This window comes from Peromyscus eremicus, unplaced genomic scaffold (assembly GCF_949786415.1).
Source record: "Peromyscus eremicus unplaced genomic scaffold, PerEre_H2_v1 PerEre#2#chr22_unloc_1, whole genome shotgun sequence".
Lineage (NCBI taxonomy): Eukaryota > Metazoa > Chordata > Mammalia > Rodentia > Cricetidae > Peromyscus > Peromyscus eremicus.
Window position 1 is genome coordinate 9256508 of NW_026734286.1, and position 19979 is coordinate 9276486.

The window sequence follows — 19979 nt, forward strand, 5'->3', positions numbered from 1 at the left end:
GTGTAGTAATCAGAGAAAAATTGGTATGAGTAATGTGTGTATCCCAGAGACTGAACTCAGGTCATCAGTCTTAGCAGCAATGAACTTCACACACTGAGACAATTCTCTGCCATTCATTTGTATATCTGAGCAAGTGTTAGGAACAAGCATTTAGCCCTTAGAATAAACTAACACAATTAAAAAACTGGATGGCAGGATAAATACTCTTCATTTGCAAAGAAGAAGTTGACACTTCAAATAAGTTTTATTATTCAATAATAGCAATTATTCTGTACTCCTCTATCCTTGGATGACAATTTGTTTACAATTTGAAAAAAGACAATATTTGACTGATAGAATGCTTCTACTAATCTTACTTGAGCACCAGTGAGACAGCTCAGTGAGAACAATGTATGTGGTGTGTGAAGCTTTACTTAATTTACTAGATTCATGATGTTTCTCTCCAAGAGTAATCCTGTTGTGCCTTTGAAAATGACTGTAACATAAAGAGGCATTATCACATTGATATTTATAGGGTTTCTCTTCACTATTACTTCTTTGATGTGTGAAGATTACAATGACCTGCAAAGTTTTACTGCATCAATTACATTCATTGGGTTTTTCTCCAGTATGACACCTTTCATGTTTTTGAAGGCTTTTGTGAATACATTCATAGTTTGTCTCCAGTATGACTCCTTTCATGCCTTTGAAGATAAATAATATGTGCAAAGGCTTTACCACATTGATTACAACCATAGGGTTTCACTCCTGTATGAGTGCTTTCATGTATTTTGAGATTACTGCGACTTACAAAGGCTTTACCACATTGATTACATATATAGGGTTTCTCTCCGGTATGACTCCTTTCATGTGTTTGAAGATTACGGCGACTTACAAAGGCTTTACCACATTGATTACATACATAAGGTTTCTCTCCAGTATGAATTCTTTCATGTGTTTGAAGATTACTGCGACTTCCAAAGGCTTTACCACATTGACTGCATTCATAGGGTTTCTCTCCACTATGAATTTTGAAATGTTTCTGAAGACGACTGAAATGTGTAAAGCTTTTCCCACACTGATTACATTCAAATGGTTTGTCTCCAGTATGACTTCTTTCATGCCTTTGAAGATAAATGATATGTGCAAAGGCTTTACCACATTGATTACATCTGTAGGGTTTCACATCTGTATGAGTACTTTCATGTATTTGAAGATTACTGCGACAGGCAAAGGCTTTACCACACTGATTACATACATAGGGTTTCTCCCCAGTATGAATTTTTTCATGATTTCGAAAACTAGTGAAATGTGCAAAGGCTTTACCACATTGATCACATATATAGGGTTTTTCTCCAGTATGAATTCTTTCATGTATTTGAAGATTTCTGCGACTTACAAAGGCTTTACCACATTGATTACATACATGGGTCTTCTCTCCAGTATGAATTCTTTCATGTGTTTGAAGTTTACTGTGACTTCCAAAGCCTTTCCCACATTGATTACATTCAAATGGTTTGTCTCCAGTATGACTTCTTTCATGCCTTTGAAGATAAATGACATGTGCAAAGGCTTTACCACATTGATTACATCTGTAGGGTTTCACTCCTGTATGAGTACTTTCATGTATTTGAAGATTACTGCGGCATGCAAAGGCTTTACCACACTGATTACATACATGGGGTTTCTCTCCAGTATGAATTTTTTCATGATTTCGAACACTAGTGAAATGTGCAAAGGCTTTACCACACTGATTACATTCATAAGGTTTCTCTCCTGTATGAGTTCTTTCATGTAGTTGAAGATTACGGCGACTTACAAAGGCTTTATCACATTGATTACATACAAAGGGCTTGTCTCCAGTATGAATTCTTTCATGTGTTTGAAGATTACTGCGACTTCCAAAGGCTTTACCACATTGACTGCATTCATAGGGTTTCTCTCCACTATGAATTTTGAAATGTTTTTGAAGATGACTAAATTGTGCAAAGCCTTTCCCACACTGATTGCATTCAAATGGTTTGTCTCCAGTATGACTTCTTTCATGTCTTTGAAGATAAATGATATGTGCAAAGGCTTTACCACATTGATTACATCTGTAGGGTTTCACATCTGTATGAGTACTTTCATGTATTTGAAGATTACTGCGACAGGCAAAGGCCTTACCACATTGATTACATACATAGGGTTTCTCCCCAGTATGTGTTTTTTCATGATTTCGAAGACTAGTTAAATACACAAAGGCTTTACCACATTGATTACATACATAGGGTTTCTCTCCAGTATGAATTCTTTCATGTATTTTAAGATTATGGCGACTTACAAAAGTTTTACCACATTGATTACATACATAGGGTTTCTCTCCAGTAAGGATTCTTTCAGGTATTTTAAGATTATGGCAACTGGCAAAGGCTTTACCACATTGATTGCATTCACATGGTTGCTCATCAGTATGTATTCTATGTACTTGAAAGCTACTGTAATGTTCAAAGTCTTTTGCACCTTGATTATATTTATAGGATTCTACTTCCAAATGAATTCTTTGGTGTAATTGTAAAGAGGAATCAAATCTAAAGTCTTTATCATGTTGATTATATTCATAAAGATCCTCTTCATTATGGGTTCTTTTGTCTGTCTGAAGATACCAATGATGGTTCAAGTCTTTAGTAGATGGTTCATATTTATCACTTCCTCTTCCCATATGAGTTTTATAACATCTTTGAACACAACTGGAAGAACTCAGAGTTTTACCACACTGACTGCATGCATAACATTTTTCTATACTGTGGGTCACACTACATTTGCAAAGTGAACCAGTACAGACAGAAGAATTCCCACATTCCTTATAATCATAAGGCTTTTTTCCGGTGTGAGTTTGTTGATGTATTCCCAGTGTAGTTGGAAAACCAATTAATTGTAAACTTGTATCACATTCACCAAGTATACTCATAGTGGGCACTCCAACATATCTTCTAACTGTTGTAGGAGAAAGAGAGGTACATTGCTTCTTCCCATATTCCTTATGTTCAAATGGTTTGTAGCCAGAAGGACAGATGAGAAACCTATTAAAGGAAAAATAACAAAGAAAAAGTTTTCACATTGCATTCACACAATCTAACTTTTTGTTCCTCATAGAGATGTGGTATAGAGATTAAGGTTTCTCCACCATGACAACCTTCTTGGCTCTCATAAACTGCCCCTCTCAATAAACTATTATAAGTTTCTATAAGTATATGAGCAACATTAGCTTTACTATGGACTATTTGCTTACAAAAGGCCTTGGACATACATTGAGCACCCTAGTCAATGTGTATGCCTATATGATACTTAAATGGTATGAAAGGGATAGACAGTTCTACAAAATTAATCTCACGGGGCTATGATTAAAATAGTGCCATGTGTTAACACATTGTTTTATTGTCTTCTTTCTTACAAGAATGCCTTGGAAACATGGATCACCTACCTGACATTGAGGTGCATTGGTTTGTGAGAATTTATAGTCATCATAAAGCTGTGCTTACAGTGTTGTCTTTCCTTAAAGCTTCAGGGCACACTGAAATTTCTTCAGAGATGCATATGGATCATCTCACATATGTAAATTACCTTTCATGTCTTCTAGAACTTTGATAATGTTCTTCAATATTCTGGTCTTCCCATTTGTAGCCTAAAATACAGTACCACAAAATGTATGATATATTATAGGAAATTATACAAATTTTAAGTCACTATCTTTGTTGAACCTGAGAACCATGCCTGACTTATTCACCACATTCTTCCTTTATCACAACTGAAATCACAGGAAAGCATCAATGATCAAGAAATGCTTGTCCCCTTCTTGGAAAAAGTGACAAAAAAAAAAAAAACTAGCATTCCTACCTATAGCAGTGAGGTTCCTGTAGTTTTCCAGCATCACATCTTCATAGAGACTCTTCTGGGAAGGTTCCAGCAAAGCCCACTCTTCATGGGTGAAGTTCACATGCACATCCTCAAAGGTCACTGTATCCTAAAGTATCCCACATATGTATGTAATAGAAATGATGAGACTGACTGAAGTGTAAAAATACATTTCATTGAAAGTACATTTACATGATTCTGTGGGCTCCATACATTTATTCCATGTCACAGAATTTCAAATGCAGTCACCAAGTCATTTTAGAAGGAAACAGAAAAGGAAGATCACACCTCTAGATTCTGTGCCCACAACAGTACATGGCATTGCAAGAGAAATGACTACTAATAGATATATAGACAGACATGCAAACACAGCAACACTACTGAGTATACATCAGCAAAACTGTATCAAAATTCCTAACTTCAAAAAAGAATGAACAAGATAGGCATGGTGGTACACACATTTAATTCCAAACCTCAAGAGGCACAGACAGGTGAATCTCTGTGATTTCGAAGCCAGTCTGATCTATGTAGAGATTTAAAAGACAGGCAGAGCTACACAGTGAGACCCTGTCTCTAACAAACAAACAAATACATAGAATGATTAAGAATAAATAACAAATAAAAATGATTAAGAATAAAGAGAGATTAAGAAAAGACCAGCATCACCCTCCAAGACCCCAGCTGCTCTCTAGGCTTTGGGCCCAGGAGCACAACCCTGTGCCCCCACACCACCACCCATTACAGCCTGTTTCAGGGCAATAGGCAGGCCTCCTGCAGGCAGGCTGGACTACTACCATGCCCGACCAGACTCTGTAACCTACAAGCCCCACCACCCCCAAACCCACACATCCTTCGAGACCATAGCTGCACCCTGAGACAGAGTCCACCAGCACCCATTGGACTAAGAGGTAAGTCTTTGTTCTCCTAGACAATCACCCCAGCCTCTAGGCTTTGGGCCCAGAGGCACAACCCCACACTCCCTTACCACCACCCACTGCAGCCTCAGTTTCAGGCCAGGAGGCAGGACCCCTGTAGGCAGGACAGACTATCATCATCCACCATTGGACCCTGTAATCTACAAGCTCCACCCCACTCCCCCAACCAATCCACCCTCCAAGGCCGCAGCTGTTCCCTGAGACATAGATTACACCAGCACCAATTGGACTAAGAGCTCCAATTGGACCAAGAGCCTCAATTAGACCAAAAGGTCACATTGGAGGAAGAGTTCACATTGGACCAAGAGCTGCAATTGGACGAAGAGTGTCGAGTGGACCAAGAGAGGCTCCCTCAGACACAGACACCACTTGAACCAAGTGGAGGAAGAGATGGGTAGATGCCAGTGCAAAAATACAGTAAACATGGCCAGTGGTGGTGGCACATGCCTTTAATCCCAGCACTCAGGAGGCAGAGGCAGGTGAATCTCTGAGTTTGAGGCCAGCCTGATCTACAAAGTAAGTTCCAGGACAGGCTCCAAAAGCTACATAGAGAAACCTTATCTCGAAAAACCAAAAAAAAAAAAAAAATACAGTAAACAACCTAAAGACCAATATGGTACCACCAGAACCTAGTGGTACTACATCAGCAAGACTTGAACATCCCAACACAGAAGAAGCAAAAGAAATCTACCTTAAAATGACTTTAAGAAGATGATACAGGCCTTTAAACAGGAAAAGAAAAATTCCCTTCAAGTAATTGAAGAAAAGACAAACAAAACATTAGAAGAAATCAATAAATCCCTTAAAGAAAACCAAGAAAAGGCAAGATGTGAAGGAGACAGTTCAAGATTTGAAAACTGAATAGAGACCATAAAGAAGACACAAACTGAGGGAATGCTGGAAATGGAAAGTCTGAGTAAACGAACAGGAACTACAGATGCAAGCATAACCAACAGAATGCAAGAGATAGAAAAGAGAATCTCTGGTGTTAACGATACAATAGAGGAAATAGATTTGTCAGTCAAAGAAAACATTAAAGCCAAAAAGTCATAACACAAAATATACAGAAAAAAAAGTTATCTTCCCAATAGAGAAAGGGGAAGAAAAGGAAGCTAAAAAAGGTACCTTGACAATAGAGAAAGGTTAAAGAAAAAAAATTTTAAAAAAGAAATTTTCCCAGTAAGAAAAGGAGAAAGAAAAAGAATGTTCCCCATAGAAGAAAGGGAAATGTTTAATTGTGAACCTACAGTGCCACTTCATGAAGGAATAAAGGAATGGCGGCCTAAGGTAATACTAGCATCTCCACAGATTTTTCCCATTACTTTGCAGCAAAAGATCAATATCCACAAGGCTTTGTTCAGACTGATTGGAAACCTACAGACATGACAGATTTAAGGTGATTTAAGGAAGCAGTGGTGGCATATGAAATGCATTCACCTCAAATAAGACAGTTTTAAGTAACTGAGCCATACAGAATAGAATTATTGCACAAGATTGAAAGGACCACATGAATGCTATACTGGAAGCTGGTCCTCAATTACAATGACTCACCTGATGCAAAACAACAACAGTCATAGAACAGCATAATCAGGCTAGAGGAGGAAACAAACTCAAGGACCAATTGTTGGGTAAGGGTCAGGATGCTGACTTACAAAGACAAGTACTGTTTGATGATGCAACTATTGTACAATGTTATCCAACAGCTTTAAGGGCTTGGGATAAGGTTGAAGAGTCAGGGAGAAGAACTACCTCATTTACAAAATTTACACAAAGTTCAGGAGAAGCTTACATTGATTTTTTTTTTAACAAAGAATAACCTTAGCAGTGCATAGAGCAGTGGCTGATCCTGATGTTAGAAAGGTTTTGGCTGAGTCTTTGGCTTTTGAAAATGCAAATACAGAATGTGAGAAAGCCATAAATAAGGCCTTTGAAAGCTCAGGGAGCTCCTCTAGATTAGATTAAGGCCACTGCTGATATTGGATCTACTACTTGCAATGCCAATATTATTGGGCAGGCCTTGGCTAAAAGACTTTGATCTCACAGCGGGAAATTGGGGCATTTAAAGAAGGACTGTCAGCAAGGATTTCAAAAGGAAATGTTTCCCTTCAACGTAATCAAGGAAAAGGTTCTTAACTTTGGGAAGTTTGTAAGAGGTGTAAAAAAGGCAATCATTGGACTAATATTCGTAGATCAGTCAGAGATGTACATGGCAATCTTTTACCATTGGGAAACCAGATAAAGGGCTTAGCTTGGGGCCCAGGAATAAACAACATGAGCCAGCAATATATGACTCAATATATGTCAGCAATGATATGGCTCATCAATACAGCAACCAGGGAACTTAGGCTCAGTATTGGAGATTTAATGTATGCTACCTCAGGAAGTGCTGCTTTGGATTTAGTGGGTAAACATTTAACATTATCTCCACAAATTGCTTGTTACAAAATAACCACTGGAATATATGGTCTTCTTCCCCCAGAGACAACTGGAATTATTATGGGAAAAAGTAGTGTAATATCTTAAGGATTTATTTTTTCACCCAGGAATTATAGATGAAAATTACCAGGGAGAAATTAAAATTATGACTTATATGAAAAAAAAAGACTATGGAAATAGAAGCTGGTGATAGAATTGCTCAATTACTATTGCTTCTGTATCTTAAAGGTAAAGCAGCTCCAGTGTATAGAACAGGAGGTTTTAAAAGTACTGGAAAGAAAGTATTTTCACAAACTGTTATTAATGATGAAAGGCCAAAGCTAAAATTATAAATAAATGGCACTAAGATTTCAGGCCTAGTAGAGACTAACACTGATATATTTATAAATTCTCAAAAATGAAATCCCAACTAGCATTTATGTCTCAAATCGTCACGGCACAGGTGTGTGGGTTCAGTTGAAACTATGGAAAGAAGACTCAGAGGCACCTTAAGAAAGAATTTAGCCTTTCTTGGCTGCAGGGGGAATCCAGCCTCTAAAGACTGAAGCACTTTCCCTTTGCCCAGGGCATTTTTATTTTTCTCTATATTTACAGTTTAGCCATTTGATTTCCATATGTTCAAAACAACCTGAAAGAAGCTCCCAAAGATACAATGCCAAGTGCAAATTCCTCGATTCATCAAGTACCATGGTTCTCCAGGTTTCCTGAGCCAAGTTTTGCATAGGCCTTTGTATCCTTGGGAGACTCTGAGACAAGATTCACATAGGCAACAAGAGAAACAAAAGGTGTCTGCTAAACAAAAGATGGGTTAGAGCTAGGTGCCACTCTCTGGTGCCCACGCCAGGAGTAGCCCAGTGGGAGTGCAGTCACAGATACCCCTTTCTATATTCAAAAATCAATTATCTTGAAAGTTATGTGGCCTCACAGTAAATATAGCCTTTTTTCTAACTTCTTACAATCTTATGTAAGTAGACCAAAACACATTTTAAAGCAAATAAAGTTACTATTGCTAGAACAAGAGCAACAGCTGCTAGGATAAGAAATCTATTAAAGCCGGGCGGTGGTGGTGCACGCCTTTAATCCCAGCACTCGGGAGGCAGAGCCAGGCGGATCTCTGTGAGTTCAAGGCCAGCCTGGGCTACCAAGTGAGTTCCAGGAAAGGCACAAAACTACACAGAGAAACCCTGTCTCGAAAAAAAAAAAAAAAAAGAAAGAAATCTATTAAAGTGATTCATAGAATTGAATGAGGCTATAGTATCTTTCCATAATGTCTGTTCCTGTTGTATCAGGTAACTTTTTCACAAAAGTTTCTTTAATTTCTTTCTGTAAATCATAAACCATTTGAGAAAAATTAGGGTGACCCAACAAATGCATCCTAACCTTATCCCAATCATATTTGCTTTCATTAAATCTTAAGGTGTGATACAATAAGAAGGAACATTCCAATCACATTTTAATTTTATCTGCACCTTCAAAATTTCTAACTGACCCCCTAACAATATAGCAGCTTGTCTTAACTTGGCTAATTCATTTACTATCTCATTATCAGTCTTATTTTGTTCAGTCCAAAGTTCTTCTGTGTAGTAGGACAGGCCCATAGGGTCGAGGAAATTGGCTCAGACCAGTTGTCAAGGCATGCATATAACATACTCCTTAAGAGCCAACCTGGAGTTTGCCTGAGGGCCTAGCAACAGGAGCTGTCAGAGTTCCTGGTCACTGTCAGAGTTCCTGATCGTGCCCAGTCAAAGAGGGAAAACCACACAGACTGGGTGCTGGGAGGATATATAAAGGCTTCCCTGTTATTGAATAAATGAGTTCATTATTTGCCTTCAAAAGACTCCCCGTGTCTATGCTGTTGATGCCACGACTTCTCACCCCCTCGTCCGAGGGAGCCATTAGAATCCAAGCAACTGGTGCTTGAACATGGGGTTTCTGTTACTTTGTTTCTCCCAGTGCAGGTTCTGATCGTCTCCCTTTCTTCACTCTCCAGTGCTTGACAGTGCCCCCAAAATGGTGTGTTTTGGTGAGAAGGCCTCTCAGTGTCGTGTTCTTTCGGTCCCCTTGGTAGGTAAACACTGAGACCCCCATTTATTTCCTTCTTTTGTGTTCTCTATCATGTTTGTTTGACCATCCCATTAGCAAGGCACATTTTTTTGTTTTGGTTCGCCAGCACCTCCATGTAAGGACTGACCCCCCAGGAGGTGGAATCAAGGCTCAGCTCCCAATCGCCATCCCTCATCCAGAAACACCATGTGGACATAAGGTCACAGCCTAAAAAACTACAAAAGTCCCCCACTGAGCACAGGACATAAGGGTCTGACATAAATTTTCATCCCATTGAAAAGATGGGTAACCCACCACTTCCCTATCAGATATCTCTATGAAATCTGATGATAAGGAGACAGACAGTTTGGGCCAGACAAAATCTGTCAGTTTAGGCCCCACAAAATCTGTCAAGGAGAATGTAGCTGTCAGTTTGGGCTCCAAGCAATCTGTCTGTTTAAGCCCTGCAAAATCTGACAAGAGAACGTAACTGTTAGTTTGAGCCCCCTGAAATCTGTCAAGGAGAATGTAGCTGTCAGTTTGGGTCCCACCAAATCTGTCAAAGAGAAGGCAGCTGTCATTAAGGCATGTGCAGCTATCCCCTCTGCTCCACCACTGCTGGCAGCTACCCCTCTGCCACAGTATTCTTGGGACAATCTACCCCAATACTAGCCTGCCTCAGGGGCAGCTACTATTCCATGATGCCAGATGTCTTACAACACTCACAACCTGCACCACTGACAGTCCGTAGACCCATAGAAGCCTTCAAAGTCAATATGGGCCCAAATGCCGATGCCCAGCCTTGTGTTCCCACCCCCATAGCTGATCTCTCCCTCATCTGGAAGGCAGCCAATGAGTCAGGCCCAGATTCCTCCTACTTTCAGCAGGTCACTGCTCAATGGTCCATGCAGTTACAAACTTATTTTGATTGGTACCATTTGCTTAAAACTGTGTTGGAGCCTGCAGTCTATGATCATCAGGCAGAATCCCAGGCCCAGATGAACATCTTAATGTCTCAGTGACCTATAATATGCTAAAAGGGCATGGGCAATATGCCCATCCTGTGCACCAGGCACAGATTAGCTTGAATGCCTATTTTCAACAGGTCTTGGACCTGGCCCTCATGGCCCTCAGAGCCTCTACTCCCCAGGACCCCTCAGCTTACTTTTGCAATTTTATCCAACAGCCCAGGGAGCTCTTCCCTGACTACCTGGCCTGTGTCAATGAGGCAGTAGAGTGCAGAGTAGATGCATGCCCCAACTAGAGATATGCTGATTAAACAACTGACTTGGGAAGGGCTCAATGCCCAAACCCATAATGCAGTTGCAGCCATGAGGAATGAGGGCATACACAAATTGGTGCAGGCCATCAGAGATCCTGACCCAAGCACCAGTCCCACTGCCACTCTTACTGCCTGCCTGGATGCTCTCCTCACTGACAGGCAGCATGCTAATGACTCCCCCAAGGGCCCCCAGGTAAATAGAACTTGCTGGGGATGTGACAAATCAGGCCATTTGCAGCATGACTGCCCTAGGGCAAAACCAAGGACCTGATGCTCCAGATGCAATAAAGGATTTTATTGGGCAAAGGATTGCAAGTCACAGCCTGCTGAAACACCAGCCCCTTTAAACTCCAGGTATGGCACTCCTCAGCCCCTCCAGTAAGGAGGCTCTAGTAATCAAGAAAATCTATTGGACAATGACCATTTTTCCACACTCCCCAATGCTAACCATCTTACCTTGATGGACAAGCTTCAAGGGTTTGGTTGACATGGGTGCAGATGCTACCATTTTAACCAAGACTGAGATACTTCACTTCCCTCATTTGAAGTTTAAACCCATCCCCCTCCATCAGTGGTGTGGGAGGCCAACGAGATTCTAAGTTCATTGGAAGGATCTTGATGGCAATTGGGGAGCCATTCACTCTATCATTTCCAATGTACCTGTGTACATTCCAATGTAGGAACCTGTGGGGCAGAGATATTTTGGAGGATATAGGTGTTATCCTAACTACAGATGACAGGGCCTTTTTTTTTTTATGACATCAAGGTCCATGAAAAGGCAGGTCTTGAAATCCACGACCCTGCATGAGATCTGCACCCCCAATTCTAACAGCCACTGCTGTCCCCATGCAATTCACCACTATCGAGCCCCCTAGCCCCATTCCATTGGCTCTTGGATCAAGAAGTATAGGTAGAACAGTGGCCTATAATTGAACCCAAGCTGTCAATCCTAAAAGAATTAGTTACAGATCAGTTAGAGATGGGGCACATTGAACTATCCACAAGTAAACATAATACCCCCATATTTGTTAACCCCAAGAAATAGGGACGCTATCACCTCCTGCAGGATCTTCGTGTAGTTAATGGTCTAACGGAAGAAATGGGGTCTACACAGCCAGGCCTCCCCCACCCTAGAGCAATTCCTCCATCTTATTATATATTCGTTTTAGATATTAAGGATTGCTTTTTTCAAATTCCCCTGGTGCCACAGGATCCAGATCATTTTGCCTTTACTGTGTGGAAACCTAATATGCATAAACCAGCTAAGAGATATCAATAGACTGTTTTGCCCCAAGGAATGAAGAATAGCCCCACTATTTGCCAATTATACGTTTCTCAAGCGTTGGTCAATGTCCCCAGGGATGTTCTTTTGATCCAGTACACAGATGATCTCCTTTTGGCACACCCAGATGCAGCCTTTCTGCAAAAGACTGCCAAGGGATTATTAGAAGATCTTGCATTGTTACATCTGATGGTGGCTCCAGATAAAGTCCAAATAGTACCCCCCTTTGCCTTTTTAGGATTTTCCATTGCTAAGCAGGTCTGCCCCTTTTCCTTTAAATTGGAATTGAAGGAACTGTACTCACTGTCAGAATTACAATTATGGGGCATGGTTAATTGGCTTAAAACTTTCTTACCCATCCCTGACCAAGAGATGAGATACCTATTTTCATTGTTGGAGGGACTCACCTGTCCTTCCACTAAGGTTAGGCTTACCCAAGAAGCTAAAGAGTTGCTACAAAAGGTTTTGGCCATTCTAGCCATCTCCAGCCTGCAATGCCATTATCCCCAAAGGCCTTATTGGCAATAGTCCTCTGGACACCCAGGGGGTTTGGGGGAGTATTATGGCAATCTGGGCCTCTTCTATGGATACATCAAGCACATTCTGACCTGCACAAGGTCACCTCTAAGTTTGGTCTGTCCTTCCAACTTGGCCATAAGGCACAGATCCTGGCATGGAGAACATATGGACAAGAGCCAGATAATCTTGTCTCCCCCTTTTCTTTAAAGAATACCACCAGTCCCTCTGGGCAGATTCTATCTCATTCCAGGAAATGGTTGCAGGATTCACAGGAACTATTGACAATCATTTGCCAAAAAACAAGATCTTAGCAGAACTCCCCACACTTCCAATGCAGATACAACCCCATGTAGCCCCCTCCTGCACTCCCATTCCTCATACCACTCTGGTCTTTTCAGATTCCAATAAAAACAGATATGGTGTTCTTATCCAGCATCCTGGCTTCAAAGACGTTACATATGTTATCCCTAACCCTGGCCCTGTTCAATTGGGTGAGCTATTGGCCCTCCTCAAAGTTCTAGTAGAGTGCCAGATCGAGCCCGTTAATATTTTTTTTCTGACAGCCAATATGCTTTACAGGCAGTTCGTGTGCTGGCCTTTTCTCAGGTCAAAGACTCACTGACCCCCATTGCCAGCACCACGTTGCTCATAGAAGATGTCCTAAATCAGAGGACTAAGCCTTGGTACCTGTCACATATTAGATCTCATTCCAAATTACCCAGAATATTGTCTGGAAATGAAGTCATAGACACCATCATATAGATCTCCTAGAGCAAGCCAGGTCTCTTCACCAGCAGTTCCATCTGTCTCCATAGAATTTACACAGACTTCTTCCAGAATTACCTGTTTCCCAATGTAAACATTTGTCCCAGGCATGTGCCACTTGTGCTCCTCTTGCCCCCTTAGGACTGCTTCAGTGTGCAAGGGTTAATCCCTGGGGCTTGTTGCCTAACACCATCTGGCAGATGGATGTCATGCATCATTCCCCCTTTGGCAATCTTAAATATGTTCATGTGATAATAGATACCTTGTCCTCCTTTGTTTATGCCCTCACCCTTTCTGGGGAGAAGGCCATCAATGCTACCAAGGCCCTTAAGTCAGCCATGGTAGTTATAGGGGTACCTTGGGCACTTAAGATTGACAATAGCCCTGCTTATGCCTCTCAACAATTTAATGACTTTCTGGGGTCCTAGAAGATTTCCCATACCACTAGGATCCCCTACAATCCACAGGGACAAGCCATTGTGGAGAGGACCAACAGAGCTCTTAAGGAGCTGTTGATTAGGACTATCTCACCAGAGGCTAGGAGAGATCCTCATCTGGTCTTAACAGAGGTCCTTTTCCATATGAACTTTCTCAGATTTAATGACAAGGGTCTCAGCCTGGCCTACAAGCACTGGGTGTCTCTGCCAAGGAACATGTCCCTGCTCCTAGTGAGATGGAGAGATCCTATCTCCCTCCAATGGCAGCTTGCAGCCCCCCTGCTAACCCGTGGGAGAGGGTATGCTTGTGTTTTTCCTCAGAGTGCCACTGCACCAAATGGATCCCAGCAAGAGATGTGCACTTGGCCATAGATCAGCCTGCATCCACCAAGGAGAAAATCACCCAGGATGGGTAATGTATATACTCCCCTTTCTTGTTCTCATTGTCTCTCTAAAGGCTGAAGACTTGTGGAGCCTTGTTTTTCTTCATTTTGTATGATGCCTTTTGAGATGGGGAACATTAATTAGTTTAGCAGGCCGGGAGCTAGCTAAATATATTAAGGGCCCATGGTCAGCTAAGTTTCTATATTATCCATTATAGCTAACATGAAATTTTCCAGCAAGAGTGCAGGTTATGGGCTTTGACTCTTTATTTTTTAAAAGGTTTGGCATGATATAAAGAGGATGTTTGATCCCTCCTGGATTTCACTTATGTTTTGATTGGTGGGGCGGTGCTTTTGATCTTTCTACTTTTTAAGTGTCCCCTACAGCACTTCCAACAACAACAGGTGGCCACGAAGGCGACTCTATAGGTGTTAATTGCTGTGGGATGGTCTGTATGTCAAGTGTGTTGCTGATTGGTCAATAAATAAATCACTGATTGGCCAGTGGCCAGGCAGGAGAAAGTATAGGCGGGACAAGGAGGAGAAGAATTCGGGGAAGTGGAAGGCTGAGTCAGAGACACTGCCAGCCGCCACCAGGACAAGCAGCATGTAAAGATGCCGGTAAGCCACGAGCCATGTGGCAAGGTATAGATTTATAGAAATGGATTAGTTTAAGATATAAGAAGAGTTAGCAAGAAGCCTGCCATAGCCATACAGTTTGTAAGCAATATAAGTCTCTGTGTTTACTTGGTTGGGTCTGAGCGGCGGCGGGTGACAAAGATTTGTCCTGACTGTGGGCCAGGCAGGAAAACTCTAGCTACAGTTAATGGCTCTTAAACATCCAACTCATAGCCCTCCACAGGAGGTTATGCATGTCTGGCTTTCTGAAATTCAAAAGGCTACTACCTGAAACTCCCCACCCAGGGTGAATCCCCAGGGATGGATGCTCTTCGAGGGCTGGCAGTCAAAGATGAGTAAGAGCTTGTTTGGGGAGCCAACCTAAGTCAGGCACAGTCCAGTTGCTGAGCCCCCCTGAGGCTGGGTCAATAAGGCTGGAGTAAAGAACTCTGACTCCTGCTGAGTGCCCATGTAATAAAAGGGTAGATATGTAGTAGGACAGGCCCATAGGGTCAAGGAAACTGGCTCAGACCCCTTGCCAAGGCATGCACATAATGTATTCCTTATGAGCCAACCTGGCCTAGCAACAGGAGCTGTCAGAGTTCCTAATTGATATCAGAGTTCCTAATCATGCCCAGCCAATGAGGGACAACCATACAGACTGGGTGCTGGGAGGAGGGTATATAAGGCCTTCTCTGTTATTGAATAAATGAGTCCATTATTTGCCTTCAATGGACTCCCAGTGTCTATGCTGTTGATGCTGAGCCTTCTCACCTTCTCACCCCCTCTCCTGAGGGAGCCGTTAGAATCCAAGCAACACTTCTGAATGTTTATTCCAATCTCTAGCAAATTCAGCGGTTTGGATTTCTTTATGAAGTGCCACTCCACTGTTGCTGCTGTAGCTGTCAATGCAATGATTCCCATAATAACTGCAATGACCAGTCCAAGCATTTGACGTGTTCTTTTTAATATTCTTTCAGTGAGCTTCTGTACCAGGATTATCACAGTAGAGTCTTGGCCTTGACAACATGGCCTTGACAACTTCACTGGTATCCAGGCCTTGCTGTCAGTATATTTAAACTTTGGAAGGTCAAATTTAAAAATATACAAGAATTAACACAGATATGAAGGATATAGCATTCACAAGTGATACTGTAATTACTAGGGAGCCATTGTACAGGCCCTTTCAGTAGCAAGTAAGGTAATGGTACACATGCCATAAAAGGATCACTTTTTGTCTAAAAGACAGAGTGTACTTATCATCCTTGATGTTTAATTTTCCTTCCCACACCTTAAGAGCATGGAAGGCACTTGCCAATTTCCACAAGTTAGTCTGAAGTGACTTGCCAAACTGCAGCAAAGAATTTGCCATTCTAACTCCATGCCACCAAATAGGTTCATTAATAGAAGCACTGATTTTCACAGTTCCATTTAAATTATACCATTTCCACCTTAACTCTGAGTGAGAATATCTCCCCTTGAGGGGAGCTGTAAGAGCTCCAATCAATGACGTCTCCATTGGAGATATTAATGAGCACTCACGGTTTCTCACTCTTACATTGTTGCTAATGTATCCAGTCAGATTCCTTGTTAGAAAACCTCATCTCACAGAACAGTGCATTAATCTCCTGTCCTTTAAAACCAGATGCATGAAGCATATAAAACTTATTATGATAATCTTAGGTAGTATTGACTATAAATAGCCATACTTGAGAGGTTATATTTAGGCACTCAATTCCATTTCCCATGCAAATAGGAACTCCTCATACTCCAACAGTGTAATTGTCAATTACTTTACCCTCCTCCATTGTCTGAGCAGGACCTTGGTTATCATAAGGACCAGGTAGCCAAGAATTTTCATTAACCATTACAGGAATATTCATATCTCCCCAACTTACTGCTAAGTTAATTGGAGGATTGGGGATAAATGACAGGTAATTATGACCCATCCCTTTTACTTGTACCATTACCACATAAAGTATGGCAAGAAATAAGTGTTTAGCATTCAGAGGCTTGTGAGTCATGCAAAGTATCATCTCTCCTTTGTCACACAAACTCTTAAGCTATATCCAGGTGGGAGGATTAGTTGTTTGTTGCAAAGGTATCCTGTGTCTGGATTTTGGTAGAGGCATCCCTGCATCTACAGCATTTTGGAGATGTCTTTTGCTCATGGTGGGTTTTTATCAATTTTGATGGAATCCACAATTTATTATCTCCTGTGGAAAAATAAGCATAACCCCAACCCCATTGTAACACCTCCCCCTTTTTCCAAGCAGAAGTCATGGCATCCTTGTAGTACACAGGCTGATTTAAATCAGCAGTTTTTACTACAGTCCAATGCCTTTCTGCTGCTGTTGTCTCTGTTTCATTAACATTTAGAAAATTTAAGGTTAATATGTCATTATGCAGTCTATCTCTGGGGGTCCTCTTCTGTTTAGCAAGCATCTCTTTTAGGGTGAGGTTAGATATCTCAACAACTGCTTGTCCTGTAGGATTGTAACCACAGATGTTACAGTATGGTTTTCAGAAACATGTTTTATGTTGTAACATGCAAAAGAAAAAAAAGTTTCAGTTTATTGGAAAGATAAGATGGGGCATTATCAGTCTTAATTTGTACTGGTATGCCCATTACAGCTATTGTTTCTAATAAATGTGTAATTATAGAATCTGCCTTTTCAGAACTTAAGGCAGATGCCCACTGGAATCCAGAATAAATGTCAATGGTATGATGAACATATTTTAATTTTCCAAAATCTACTAAGTGAAATACATCCATTTGCCACATTTCATTCCTCTGTGTACCTTTAGGATAAGTTCCTACAGGTAAAGGAACTTGATTATAAAAACAAAAAGCAGGACAGTATTTTATAATTTCCTTAGCTTGTTGCCAAGTAATAGAAAATTTTTTCTTTAAGCCTCTACTATTAACATGGTGTTTCTTATGAAATTCTGAGGCTTCTAACACAGACCCTATCAATAATTGATCAATTTCCACATTTCCTGCTGCTAATGGCCCAGGCAACCCAGTATGAGATCGAATATGGGTAATGTAAAGTGGGCAATCACTTCCTTGGATTGTCTGTTGTAGTTGTACAAATAATAAAGTTAATTCTGAATTATCAGAAATTAATTCAGCAGTCTCTATATGCAATACAACCCTTTTACCATACTGAGAATCAATAATTATGTTAAGAGGTTCCTTAAAGTCTAACAAAACCATCAGAATGGCATACAGCTCTGATTTTTGAACTGCATCATATGGACTTTGAACAATTTTACTGATATTTGCTGCCTCATTACCAGACATTCCTGGTTTATTTGCATCAGTATAGAATGTAAGAGCCCCAGAAATAGGTGCCCTTTTTATTATGTGGGGACGAATCCATTCAGTTCTTTTCATAAACTGAATTCGCTTACTTTTTGCATATTTGTTAATTTCTTCTAAGAAATTACTACAAGCTCTTTGCCAATCATCAATCTCCCACAATTGCCTAATTTCAACATTGGTATAGGGTACCACAATCTCAACTGGATCCATACCCGACAACTGACAAAGTCTTAACTTTCCCTTTATGATTAAAAGTTCAGAAACTTTTTCTGCATAAGTCTTTAATTTTTTTTTACTGTTTTTGAGCTAAGAAAATCCACTCTAAAATATAATCCCCTCTCTGTATAATGAGTCCAGTACTGGAATGATTTGAAGGTAAAATTACTAAAACACACCTCTTTGTGAGGTTTAATCTATCCACATAGGCATTTTGTAATTTTTGTTCTAACTCTTTTTCAGCCTCAGCTGTTAACTGTCTTGGACTGTTTAAATCTGAGTCATCTTGCAAAATTTGAAACAAATTAGTTAATTCTGGGGTACACAATCCAATTATAGGCCTCAAACAGTTAATTAATATCAACCAATAATTTTTGAAAATTAAGAGTTTGCAGTCAATCTCTCCTAATCTGCACCTTTTGCAGCTGAATTCGCTGTTTACTGAATTTCTAGCCTAAATACCTATGAGAATCTAGTCTTTGAATTTTTCAGGAAAAAAATTTGTAATCCTCTATAGGGTAAAATTTTCTGTACCATATTAAACATTTTTGTCTAAGATATCTGTATCTGAAGCAGCCAATTAAATATCATCCATATATAACTCAATTTAAACATCAATTTATGAGCTGTTTCTGAAATTGTAGTAATATTAATTTGAGCTCCCCCATTGTTGTAACAAATCTCCCCCCATAAATTCATGGCTACATCAGCCACATCAAGCTTTGGTATCCCTTCCTGTCCCTCCAGCCCTATACATTTAATCCATTCTACATTCTTGTTTTACTTGAGATAAAGTTATGCCAACTATGCCATGCCTACAAATTGAGTGGAAACTTCTTGTAAAGGCCCGTTGGGATCCCAGGATTCTTGTGAAATTATAGATACATCAGTATCAGAATCCAATAATCCTTCAATCTCAATCCCATTTAATTTTATGTTTAATTTAGGCCTTCATCATTAATGATCATTTGCCAAAATACCTTTTTCCCCAGTATTTCCAAAACCTCCTGTCCTACTCACTGGAGCTGCTTTGCCTTTTAAATATGGGAGTAATAACAATTGAGCAATTCTATAACCAGCTTCTATTTCCATGGTCCTTTATACATATGCCATCTATAAAAGCATTAAAGACAATCTCTATAGGATTTTAAGAGGTAACTTTAGGCAATACACTGGATTGTTTTTATAAAAATCTTTAAAAGATGCTATTTCATAGATCCCAAGTAACACATTAATGTAACTAGCCAACTATTAACAGTGTGGATCAAACAATTTATGTGGACAGATGTAATGCAGACACTAAGAAACCACAGATGCCAGCCCAGACTACTATATCAAGCAAAGCTTTCAATCACCATAGATGGAGAGAACAAGATATTCCAAGACAAAACCAGATTTAAACAATATATATCCACAATCCAGCCCTACAGAAAGTACTATAAGAAAAACTCCAACTCAAGGAAGTTAGCTGTACACACGAAAACACCAGCAATAGATAGCCCCACACCAGCAAATCCCTAAGAAAGGAAATCAGCACACACACTACCAACAACAACAAAACCAAAAATAACAAGAATTAATAATCACTGGTTATTAATATCTCTAAATGTCAATGGACTCAATTCGCCTATAAAAAGACACAGGCTAACAGAATGGGTACGAAAACAGGATCTACATACAAGAAACACATCTCAACCTCAAAGATAGACATCATCTCAAAGTAAAGGGTTAGGAAAAGATTTTCCAATCAAATGGACCTAAGAAACAAGCTGGTGTAACTATTCTAATATATAACAAAATAGACTTCAAACTAAAATTAATCAAAAAAGGTGGAGAAGGAAATTTCATAGTCATCCCAGGAA

At 40.3% G+C, this 19979-nt stretch overlaps 1 protein-coding gene across 1 annotated transcript; it reads right to left on the reverse strand.

Moving 5' to 3' along the window:
• Window positions 1-225: 225 nt before the first annotated feature.
• On the reverse strand, window positions 226-18111 carry LOC131900450 (zinc finger protein 431-like). Its single transcript, XM_059251660.1, has 3 exons — window positions 17739-18111; window positions 3583-3643; window positions 226-3041 (listed from the first exon to the last, which is right to left on the reverse strand). Exons 1-3 carry the CDS (start codon window positions 18109-18111, stop codon window positions 650-652), a joined length of 2826 nt encoding a protein of 941 aa, XP_059107643.1. The 3' UTR covers window positions 226-649.
• Window positions 18112-19979: the final 1868 nt, after the last annotated feature.